This window comes from Suillus discolor (assembly GCF_016758755.1).
Source record: "Suillus discolor strain FC423 chromosome Unknown F5147scaffold_567, whole genome shotgun sequence".
NCBI classification, from domain to species: Eukaryota; Fungi; Basidiomycota; class Agaricomycetes; order Boletales; family Suillaceae; genus Suillus; species Suillus discolor.
This window is the reverse complement of record NW_024541814.1, coordinates 1-12,592: the sequence shown is the minus strand read 5'-3', so window position 1 is coordinate 12,592 and position 12,592 is coordinate 1. Positions and strand designations below refer to the sequence as shown.

Here is a 12,592-nt window from a genome sequence, read left to right as displayed (position 1 = left end):
GTGATGGAGCTGAAAGTGCTCTGCCATCGTACGCGTTGCCGCCGTTAAGTGCTTGCACCCATCAACCGTACACATCAAACCCTTGAGCAGCTTGAGGCCGACGATGGGGGCAATGGTTTCCAAGGGTCGAACGAACTTATCGACGCATCCTAAAGAGGCCAGATTGGCGTCGAGCTCATCCTGGGGAGGGGCTTTGAATGAATGCTGCCCTACAGCATGGCCGCGAACGTGCTTGGCAGGGACTGCGATCTCACAGTCGATGCATATTGCAAGTTTGTACGTTGGGTCGACGATGAAACTGATACCGTGGAGGGCAGCGATGGCAGTGCGGGAATCAGCGGGGGATAAGGTAGGAATTGCCGTAGGCTCAGCCTAACATATGGATATCAACGTCAGGGTTGTCTTAAACGTTATGACTCTGACATACCGTATCGGAGGGAACTGAAACTACTCCTCGAGGAACCTGATTGGAAGCGTGATTTTTGGATCTCCTACGCTTCCTGGAGGTGGCGGGAGAGGGAAGTTCGTCACGGATTGGAGGGGTGGGATGGGGGCTCCGACTCTGGTTTGCCGGGCGGCTGCCTTCCTCCTCATGGTTGGGGCTGCCTCCCCCTTCGAGGCCATCGTCGTTCAGATCTGCCTGGTCGAGGTTGAGAGGTGGATCGTCAGCAGGGAGATGTTCCCGCTTATGATGCGTGCTGAGGGTAAGGGGATCGGGCGATGACTTGTTGCACGCAGGGCAATGGAAAGAACCGTCGCTGTGCCTACGCAATTTAAGACCGCCTTTGCGCAATTAGTCTTAAGAGGTCGGATGAATTGAGATACTCACCGACGAATGCAAACTCTGTATGTGCAGCGCGGACATGTTTGTTGAGAAGTCGCGGGTCCTTAGCGAAGTACGTGCACCCGACGGTTGTACAGCGAGGCCTGAGAGGCTTTCAGTGAGGCCAGATATTATGTGATATCAGCGCGACTTACATGGCAGGTGAAAAAGAGCTATGGGCGATATTTCAGCCCAAAGCGCTGGTTAAATATGCCAGCGTAAGGCACGCAGTGCAAATGTTTTTGCCTTCGTACGAAGTTACATGGATGCTCGGGACTACTACTGCTCTTCGAAGTGACCAAGTACGGATTTGTATTTGGTCAAACATATGTAACGGTAACGGTTGCCATATATAACCTAATGATGATGTTCTACTGACATTCCGGAGGCCCTTGAAAGACAAGCCAAATCGGGTCAAGATCTTGACATCATGCGCGCTGCTAAATAAAGCGATTAATGTCAATTGCTGTTGGCTACTGCAAAACGTCACCTGGTGAAGCTTAAGTCTAACCCAGGCGTTGCGCTTTGACCCTTGCATAAGGGCACATCCCAGCTAACCGCAGCGTTTCAGCAGCAAAACCCAACAGTTTGTTCCAATGGCGGTCCCCAACCAATCTCACGTAGATCGTGAAGGGCAAAGCGCAGCCGAAATCTCACGTAGATTTCTTGACCACGAACCGGGGGAGGATAACACCTTTGGGAGGCTGCCTTCAGGCCAGGAGGCCGGGATCACCAGCAAACGTTCGCGCTTGTTGATGTTGAAGGAACGACGCACTATGCGTTAACAGTGAAGGACGGTAGGAAAAGCGTTCGCGCTGACCGAGAACGCCCAAGCATTAACGCTTGGGGATGTTGGAAGTAGAGAAGCAAGAGAGAAAGTATTACGTAAGTGAGAGAAGCGGTTGCCTCATAGGGACGAGCGTTGTAGATTATGTAAGCTAGCCCGAACTTTTGATATTTTATATTTTATATTTCATCTACGCTCACATAAGCTCAGGTAACTAGGTTCTTCGATAGCTCAACTACGAATGAAACAAAAACGTCCTCCGAATCCAATCAAACGTCCGGAATCAAAGTAAACCTCGCAAACACGTTGGTTAGTTAGTATGCATAAGTGTCCAAAGACTTAGGGCCCATATATAAGCGCTGAACGTTTGATCGCGCGGAACCAATGTGCAACCACCAAATGTGTATGCTAAGTTTTGTCCATTTCGTGTTCCATCAGCCTCTTTGCACAGCGTAGTAGGTATCCAAAATGCTACTCTGGGAAAACGCTTTCGGAAGGCACGGCACCTTCGAGAGTGCGATGTCGCCGAGACATTAGGGCGCTGTTTCCAATAGAGAATGACGACGGCGAACGTAGTATACAAGCATCTATTACTGTAATTGATGATAGGAAACGTCCGAAGGTGTTCGGAACGCTTGTTCTAATGTAAAATGATGTACGATAGACGCAACCTTGGCTCACACCATGGACTTTGATCCTACCACTAAATGAGACCTCAAGGCTTGCGCTAAAACGAAAACCGCACTACGTGAAGCTCAATCTGAAAAACGGACAAAGTGAGCCAGTCATTGCGCACAAACATTTGAGACTTGCCTAATGACAGGAAGGCACTGTGCATCGCATACGATAGCGCATTCAATAATAATAGAATGATTGACGAGCGCTCCATGCAGCTGCCAAACTACAGCGGGCGTGCAGGTTAGACTGGAAGGTTCCCTGCGTACGGTAGAACTTGTTACAAAAGGTGCGTTCCGTTAGTTGATGTGAAAACGGTTGAAAGCTAAAGGTCAGCTGCATTTGAACTAGGGATGACAAGTTCCTCCCACAAGATTAGTAAATACACGTCATGAGTGATAGAGATGGTATGTATAGCGACAGTAACGCCAAAAGAGACAAGTGAAACGACACAACAGCAGCGTGAAATAATTGCGAAAAATCAAGGTAACCATAGAGGATGCAGAGGCGACCGGTTACTAAGACCTCGGCCGCTGCGTTGATGAAAGCGCCATTTGGAGCGTAACAGAAGAGTCGCGCCCTGACGTTGATTCGGGTATCGGTGTCAAGAGATCTAACGCCTAAATCAGCACAAACGAACGGCAATACCACGCACTGAGAATGGGTCTGCATGAAAATCACCACCCTGTTCATATAGCCAACGGAGCTGTAACCCATGATTGCCATGAATGAGATAATTCATGGACCACAGTTCCCTGGGCCACGGCAAGCCGTGCGGAGACTACAAATAGTAGCTTAGCGCGGGTCTAATGGAAAAAAGGTAACATACCAACGCCACGTTAAGGTACCAGTCAACTTGGATATGTGAATCGGGTGGCTGCAATTGTGTTGTGACTGGCGAGAAGGACATTAGCATCGGAGATCAACGTGCCAAGTTAGTTGACCAACCAATTGACAACCGGGGTGGTATCGCAAATGTAATTTTCAAACGGACGAGGCTGACGAGCGTCACTGATCGCGGAATACTCATACCCAACCTCGAAATATCATTCGAGCTGATGAGATAGACACAGCGCAGTGAACGCTGTTGAGGAGCGATTGTGGAATATCTGGAGCCTGCCTTCGGAGGGTACCGAAGGGCTTTGAGGCATGGTAGCGAGCAAGGTCCGATAGAGTACCGCGTGATTGCGGCAGGTCTAAGGACGAAATACTGTGAGTAAGAGACGGCGTAAAAACAAACAAGAACCATGGCTCAGCGTGGATGAAGGAACCGCTGAGGTATAAAAATGCATAAATAACGCACCCTCTCAACGAGACAATTGAACAGTCCATGGCACACCCTCACAAAGACATAAGAGAGTGACGAGCACGATGAACGAAGATTGAACGAGGTAAAACCTGTGTGAAAAGACCTCTGTGGCGAATGAAGTGGTCATAGAGGTAATCATAGCGTATCGGCGTCAAGAAACACAGCGTGAACAGGCTGGATCGGAAACGATACGCGCGGCTGCGAGACGGGGACAGCGTTGAACGGCGGGAAAGTAGAGATGGCAGGAGTTCAATGAAAGGACAAGTGACACGGAAAAGAAATATATCGAAGGTGAGAGTGCACATCATGATGCGAAGGCGCATAGGGCCCAGCTGCCATAAATATGCGTAGAGGAGGCGTTTGAGTTTGATCGGAGTGTGAACGGGTGGGTATGAAGATCCAGCGAAAGGGATGAACTCCAGTTTGCGTACAGAGTTTTACCATCACCGGTGTTGCACCGAGTTGTAGAGCTCGATAGGAGAATTCACAGCGTGAGGTACGAAGAGGCGTTCAAAGAGTGCGTTGAGCAGCAGGCGGATGGCCCCCTAATGGACACAGCAATATCTGTAAAGCAGCTGTGAGAGTAGTCCAGATATGTCATAGCTTGACTGACCGATGAAGATGATAGCCAGTTGAGCCTCCGATCCAGCCTTCACGAGTTGACGTGAGTGAAAACGAACGCATTGAAGACGAGCGTGTGAACCACGGTGTCATTGGGGATGGCAAGGGAGTATAATAGCAGGATGACGGCGATCTGGTTAACGGACTGCGACAGGATACGCTGGTACACGTGCGTGCATCGTCGCCAATGACAGGAAGGACGTTGTGAGCGCGCGAAGCGAGAGAAGGTGCGAGGAGCTAGAGGGATGGAACGATCTCAAGCATCTGGTAGTCGCGAAGCTGCCGAAAGAAATGACGTTCCATGATGCGGCCAGCCGTGTATATAGCGCACTGCGTAGCGATTGAAAGCACTGTTAGCACAATATCACCTGTAGAGCGGATGTTGGAAAGACAAAACTCACGAGTATATGGTATTCAACCTTGACGGAAAGGGTTTAGCGAGGGATGGACGAATAATCATGGAAGGTGTCGCTGGAAATAAGAGTTAATGATAGGAATGACTAAATGAGTGGGAGGAAACAAACAATGACGACTACTGATTTGAGGAATGACGGCAACGTTAGTGATGTGCGGAACGCAAACAACGGAAAGGTAAAACGCACTGGCAGCGCGATGAACTTCGAGGTGGTAGAAAAACATTGTCGATAAACGTGAGCCTGTGTCGACAACATCAAAGCGAATGCATAAAAAGACAATGAACCAAGCGTACGCGCTCGGGCCATATAAGACGTTTTGGACAAACGTGAACGTGGGTGGACAACGTCGAAGCGGATGCGAAAAAAGACAATGACATGAGCGTACGCGCCCGAGCCATATAGAAAGACGTGGTTGACAACGTCGAAGCGGATGCGGAAAGAGACAATGACACAAGCGTACGCGCTCGAGCCATGTAGAAAGAAGGTACCAATACCTGGAGATGGTAGTGGTTGAAGGTTAAGAGAGGAAAATTACGTAAGATACCAAACAGCGTTTGTTTATAGGGATCAACAACATGGCCAAACACTAATAGCCGCACAACAAGTTCCAAAAATGGATAAGCTGGCGACGGTACCATTGAATAATTAAATGCCCAAACAACATGACAGCATTCTAAAATTAGATAAGCTAGGGAACTTCTTAGCGGTAGATATGATGTAATTAGGGCAAATAACACCATGATGTAATAACATCAACTATACAGCAGTGACAGGTGACTAGGGCTGGCCACGGTAGGCAGTATTATGGTTATGTACGGTGATGTAATATGGGTGCTGTACCCTAACCATTGGGGCTTTAGAGGTCTCATTGATGGGTATGGTGTACAGTCATTCGAATACTGTACAAAACTGTAACTTTACGGCTGTACTGTAGAGATACGACACTAGGTTCGTCACAGGTCACAGCCCTTAACGAATCGAATCTATTTGGTGTGACTGTCACATGAATTTTTGGTGGGACGAAGCTAATTTGTGACATATGGGAAAAAAACATAGGTTATGCGCTAATGGGACCAGAAATCATCATACATCGAATTTGCGATGCGTCTACGCTTTCCACGCCCGTAATCAACCTTCAGAACACTATTCGAGCCACTCTCCACATCTTTGGCAGTAATGTCACCCACATCATAGACTTCGGAGTGGTTTGAACACAGAAGTCCGCCATCTGCATCGATACGGCAGTCAGAACGGACGTGTTCACCCCCGGAAGCCATATGATCAAGGAGTGCATCCATTGGCACGTCACTGGCATCGAGGTCATGCTCGCTAGCATCGTCGAAGGGGGATTCGGCTCCGGTAGTAGACTCACCTGGCAGGCTTTAAGACCACAGAGTCTCCAATTCCACTCGTTACCAGTCAGCGCTATGCGAGGCGAATCCATGACAGACTGAAGCAAGTTGCTTGAATCACGAAGCAGCATGTCAGATGGTTGCAAACGGCGTTGCGAGCGGCGAAGCACTAAGATCCGCAGGCGAATCTATTTGGGTAAGGTCACAGGTCACCTGGACATTCGAACCTGTAAGACTAAGCGTGACATCGTCATGGGCTGCACGTGACGAACCTAGTGTCGTATCTCTACAGTATAGGGAACTGCACGGGTACGGGAGTTGGTGGTATTAGGGCTGCCAAGGTGCGTGTTTTTATGCTACTTCATCATCCTAACTGATCATTTTTAGTAACTTATGATTACTCTTGTGCATACCACCACTCACACCCTCTCATTCGTCCCATCTTGTCCCTCCTTCCACTCCTTTGAACTCACCTGGACTCACCTGGACTCATTTCTGATTTTGACTTGCCTTTGTCCATGCTTGTTTGTACTCATTCATTCATGCTCATTGTTCATCCATGCTTGTTCGCACTCATTTGTTTGTGTTCATTCATCCATGCATGTTCATGCTTGTTCATTTGCGCTCATTCGTCTGTGCTCGTCCATGCTTGTTCGCACTCGTTCATCATTCACATTCTTTGTGCTCATTTGCACTCATACTTGGTGATGTAGATGTGTTTTTTCATTGTTTCACTATCTAATAAATTTCTTATTTGTATACAATACCCACAGGTAAACCCTACAAGGGTGCGGGTACAGGTGCGGGTATGACCTCCGATACCTGGGGGTTTACCCGTGCAGTTCCCTATGGCTATATGTACCATTATATGGGACAAACAGTGTTTCAATGTGACAGAGGATGGAAAAGAAGGAATGGACTTCACTACAGGCTTGCTAGAGGAGTGAGTGGACACATTTCATTTGAAGGATTGCATCTGTCATAGCGTGTGGTTGGTCAGCGATTCTTGTCATGGGCTTAACGGGCCTCATTCTGGTGTAAAATGTCGACACATGATGAAAGTGTCAATGCTCCTGCGCCTGCTACTGACTGAGTGAGCCAATCTGCTTGTATTGTCATCATTATCATTAGGGTTGAGGTGCCTTCATGCTAACAACTGTAGGAGTTTCTCATCCAAACAACCAGGTTTTTTTGATATCCCATATGTCCATATAGCTGTCCATATACCTGTAAAGTGACCCATGCCATACCATCAAGGGTTTTGAGCAAGCCATATGTCATACAGTACAATATGGGTTGTACCCGTAAGGTATGTAAGGGGTCAAGACTGTGGTCCCTTAACTGTTATGCCAAAAAGGCAGTGATAAACAAAGCGCACTTTGTTTATTACAGACAGTATTTATGCTGATTATGGCAACTCAGGTAGGCAGCGAGCTTACACCCTTCCACACTTTCAGACCAATTGATCCCCCACCAGGCCAGTTCCCAATTACGTGGCACTGTGGTTTGGTCTGAGAATATTTGTCTGAAATGGGAACAGCACAAATGGCCGCCCCAAGGGTGACACCTTGAAACATGACCTGGAGTGGGTTGGAAATGATCACAGACATCAATATCTTGTACAATGGTGGGGATACAGCACAGAGAATGACATATGAGTCGTGTGACAAGTAATTGAAGGCACAAGTGTACTGCAAGAGTACAATGCAAGAATGAACGTGAGTACTGCCGAAGAAGATCAGCACCATATGGACACAGACGAGGAAGAAGAAGAAATCACTCAAGACTCACAGCTTCAAGAACAAACAAAAGGGACGATGGATACGGAAAGATGGATGGACGACATGGAAGATTCTTTGGAGAATGAGAGGGTGTAAGCTAGACACTTACTATTCTGCTTACGATATTGCAAATCATGTGCAACACCCCTTTTATATCACGACACCAACATGATGTTGAAGAGACTCAGGTCTCATAACTGCCACTACATACTCACCATACAACGTTCAAAAGAATCATAGATTGATCCTGTCAATCTTGTTTGATTGACTTTAGTGTTAGTCGCTGCCTTGTTTGGAATCTGTATTACTGATCCTAACCAAGGCTCTAACGAGATAACTAACTAACTAACTAACTAACCAGATTGTGATTCATCAAACCTAACCATTGCTAACCGAGCCACTAACCAAGGTATTGTGAGAAGGTTCTCACTAAGACAAAGATAGTATATGATAAAGGGGGTGACAGATATCCACTCATTGGACAAATTTTTAGATATGTTAAAGGCTTTCTAACAGGTAATATTGCATTCAATCAACTTTTCAGTTACTCTATAGGTGAAATTAGGGTTTTCCATGGCAGAAGGGTATCTAAAAGTTAAAAGTATCCAATGGGGTGATCATATGTTATAGATATATGCAGGATGAACATATTTCATCTTTTGTTGAAGGCTTCCTTCAATATATCAACTGGCAATTTTGCTTTTACTCTAATATTTGGTGTATTTATAGGCAAATCCGGTGTGTTTCATGGTGGAAAGGTATTCAAAAGTTAAAAGTATCCAATGGGGTGATCATATGTTATAGATATATGCAGGATAAACATATTTCATCTTTTGTCGAAGGCTTCCTTCAATATATCAACTGGCAATCTTGCTTTTACTCTAATATTTAGTATATTTATAGGCAAATCTGGAAATTTTGATGGTGGAAAGGTATTCAAAAGTCAAAGGTATCCAATGGGGGGATCATATGTCATATATATATGCTGCACAAACATATTTCATCTTGTGTCAAAGTTCTCCTTCAACATATCAAGTGGCAAATTTGCATGTACTCTAATATTTGGTGTATTTATAGGCAAATCCGGTGTTTTTCATGGTGGAAAGGTATTCAAAAGTCAAAAGTATCCAATGGGGTGATCATATGTTATAGATATATGCAGGATAAACATATTTCATCTTTTGTCGAAGGCTTCCTTCAATATATCAACTGGCAATCTTGCTTTTACTCTAATATTTAGTATATTTATAGGCAAATCTGGAAATTTTGATGGTGGAAAGGTATTCAAAAGTCAAAGGTATCCAATGGGGGGATCATATGTCATATATATATGCTGCACAAACATATTTCATCTTGTGTCAAAGTTCTCCTTCAACATATCAAGTGGCAAATTTGCATGTACTCTAATATTTAGTGTATTTATAGGCAAATCCGGTGTTTTTCATGGTGGAAAGGTATTCAAAAGTCAAAAGTATCCAATGGGGTGATCATATGTCATATATATATGCTGCACAAACATATTTCATCTTTTGTCAAAGTTTTCCTTCAACATATCAAGTGGCTATTCACTGTAAAGTTGATCTTTCCTGTAAAATTGCAGTTTTTCAAGGGAGAGCATAGCTTTGATGATGTAAAGGCCTCGACTTCTTTTCATACAGAATTGATATATGTGTTCCTGACATAACCCATCTTTTGGCAACATACTAACCCCCTATTTCATTAAACTGAGATTTTTTTGAATGTACATGATTTGGTAAATGATCCGCACTGGCCTAATATGGAAGTTGTATCCAATGTCATTTTGTGATTACATAATATGTATATAAATAGATTTTCTGAGATACTCAATGTGGTAAATTTTACATATATCACTGAGCTATGTTGAATTTGAACCTGCGAAAACAGTAAATCTTCAAAAGGAAATTCTGATAAGTGCTGCTTAGTAATCCGAAAAGTGAGAGTTGATAGTTCAGGCTAAGAGGGGTAAAAATATGATGCAATACTCAGTTTTGCTTTTTGGTGGCATAAATCATGTATTATGAGGACACGAAAATCTGGGCTGCGGATGGACCATCCACTTAGGTGTCCACCCTATAGGGTTATCTACGTGCTAACGGGGTTATCTACGTGCTAACGGGGTTATCTACGTGCTAACGGGGTTATCTACGTGCTAACGGGGTTATCTACGTGCTAACGGGGTTATCTACGTGCTAACGGGGTTATCTACGTGCTAACGGGGTTATCTACGTGCTAACGGGGTTATCTACGTTAGCTCCAACCCTAACTCTCGCCGGCTCATTCTGTTCTCCCTTCTTCCACTTGACTCCATTCGCACTTTTCTCCTCTCTCACTTTTCCTCCCTCCAACTCCTTTTCCCATCTCCTTTCCTCAACACTTTGATTAGTCTGTCTATTTCCTCACCCATTTTCACTTCCCTCTTCACACTTGACTCCATTTTCACTTATGTCATATTTCTACTCCCTCACTTTTCCTCCCTCCGACTCCTCTTTCTCTATCTTTTCTTTCTTCTTCCTCTTATATTCCTTTCCTTCACACTTTCATTTTTCTCTCTATTCCCTCTCCCATCACTCGACTTCCCACTACAACTTTTTCCTTCCCTTTCACTTTGACTTTGACTTTTGCTACAACTTTCCCCTTGACTCTCGCAAACCCTCTTGGCTTTCACTTTCCTCTTTCCTTTCCATTCCTTTCTCATATCATCTCCTTTCCCTCCTTTCTCCCTCAAACTCTTTCTTCCATCCCTCCCTCAACCATTCCCTTGACTTTTCCTTCCTTCATCCACCTTTCTTACCCTGTCCCCTTTGACTCATCTCTTCACTCCTCATTTCACCTCTTCATCCACCCCTCTCTTTCCCCTTCTCTCTTGACTTTCCCTTGACTTTTCCTTCCTTGATCGTCCTCTCCCTCGCCCTTGCCCCCTGCAACTCGACTTTCACTCGTCATTTCACCTTTTCCTTTTCCTTTCCCTTGATCCACCCACTCTCTTTTCGCCTCCATCTTGACTTTTCCTTCCCCTTCGCCTCTGTCTTTCTATATCCTGACCTTCGTTCTTGACTCATCATCTTCCCTCAAAACCGTCCATGTTTTTCCCTCATTTCTTCCGTAGCTCGCTCAAATCTCGCACCACACACTTTTCCTTCGTACCCCCAGGATCCCACCATCTTTCTCTATGTTTTTCATTTTTACCATTTTGGGCAATATTTTCCCACCCCCCTAGGCTGGCGCCCCGTCGCATGGTCCAGCGGCCCGCCATGTCATTTTGGCTGGCGCGCCATTGCCTTAGGTCGGCGCGCCATGTCATTCTGGCTGGCGCGCCATGGACTTAGGGTGGCGCGCCATGGACTTAGGGTGGCGCGCCATGGCCTTGGTGGCGCGCCGCGGCTTAGGCTTAGACCGTTTCGGCCGTAGCTCGACGAGACGAGGTCGTGGGAAGGTCTCGAGACGACGGTCGCGATCGCAGAGAAGAGGTCCGTCGGAAAGGGTTTCGCTCCCTATATAAGGTAATTTCCCACGGTCGGGTCGAAGCTGAGTCATGGTCCCGACTGCGGCGGGAACGTGTTCCTTGGTGGGCGCGCCGTCCGAAAATGCGATCCCTCAGGTGGCGCGCCGCGCGCCGCGGGTTTTGGTGGTGAGGACGACCCGTCCTCCCTGGCTTAGAATATTAGTGAGCTCTAATGCACCCGCGTCGTACAAAGCATCGCTCGACTGGGAAGGCTGTGGGGTGAGCGTGTGGGACTATGCCATTTGAATATAAACATACAATAGGATTATGGGTGTATTTAAGCACTCACAAGCATATTCATCGAAAGCAGCGACGACGCTGGCACAAATCCAGTTGCAACAACTGGGGTGACTGCATGCTCAGATGCCTCGGGTGGCCTGAATGGATTTGCTATTGCCTCAATGGAGAGTCGCTGGATCACGCTGTTTGGATCACAGACATCGCACAGGATACCTGGAGGGTCGTCCGTGCACAGCACAGCGAGGTGGGGGCCATCCATGCAGATCATGTTGGTGAAGCGCCGACATTCCGTACCGTGGACTAGATCGTCCAGCTCTCCCATACATTGGTCAGTCGATGGTCCTCTGTATGTCTTCCCACGTCGTTCCGTAAGGAAAAATACGTGTGACTCCTTTCCATCTCTTCCCGCACGACCGAGCATCTGGTTGTTGACGAGAAGGCCGTACGAAGGCTTGAAAATCACCACATATCGGACATGAGGCCTGTCCATACCCTGGGCAAATGCTGTGGTGCATGCCATCACCTTTGTTTCGCCTGAATCCCATCGAGAAAGGTTAGATTCTCTGCTATTTCCAGTCTCCCATAGATCGCTATGATAAACTGCACATTTGGCCTTCAATGCGAATGCTTGTGCGTCGCCCTGGGAGCCGCAGAACACCAGAATACGTTCCTCCTCAGTAAGTCGTTTGCATAAAGCGGAGACGAGGTGTCCCAGAGACTGCATGGCTGCGATAGGCTGAATACGTATGACATGCATCCCGATCTCTGGACGGTTTGTATCTGATCGTACTTCGGTGACGAGGCCAGGATGCAGGCCGAATGGTTTGATGAAATTTGCGACACGGTGCGGTGGTCCCGTCCCTGTCATAAGAACGATCCTGATGAGCGTCTTTCCAAAATGCTGCGCGAGATTTTTCCATGGAACAACACGGCCTGGATGACAGTTCATGATGTCGTGGAATTCGTCTACAAACACCCTGCTGAACTTCCGCCCGAGTGGAGACTTAAGAAAGCTATCGTTAAACCGTTAGCCATTTCCAGACTTTAGAATTTTCCAGCTACCTT

At 46.5% G+C, this 12,592-nt stretch overlaps 2 protein-coding genes across 2 annotated transcripts; both read right to left on the bottom strand.

Annotated features, from left to right (window-relative positions):
* Window positions 1-32: 32 nt before the first annotated feature.
* F5147DRAFT_784422 (uncharacterized protein) lies at window positions 33-3,011 on the bottom strand (the record flags this gene model as incomplete). Its single annotated transcript, XM_041442856.1, has 5 exons — window positions 33-372; window positions 428-783; window positions 830-927; window positions 979-996; window positions 2,941-3,011. Coding segments are annotated over 5 exons (883 nt in total), but the record flags the coding sequence as incomplete, so codon positions are not given.
* Window positions 3,012-11,379: 8,368 nt separating this feature from the next.
* Window positions 11,380-12,540, bottom strand: F5147DRAFT_661374 (P-loop containing nucleoside triphosphate hydrolase protein; the record flags this gene model as incomplete). Its single annotated transcript, XM_041434708.1, has 2 exons — window positions 11,380-11,520; window positions 11,577-12,540. Coding segments are annotated over 2 exons (1,105 nt in total), but the record flags the coding sequence as incomplete, so codon positions are not given.
* Between the last annotated feature and the right edge of the window lie 52 nt (window positions 12,541-12,592).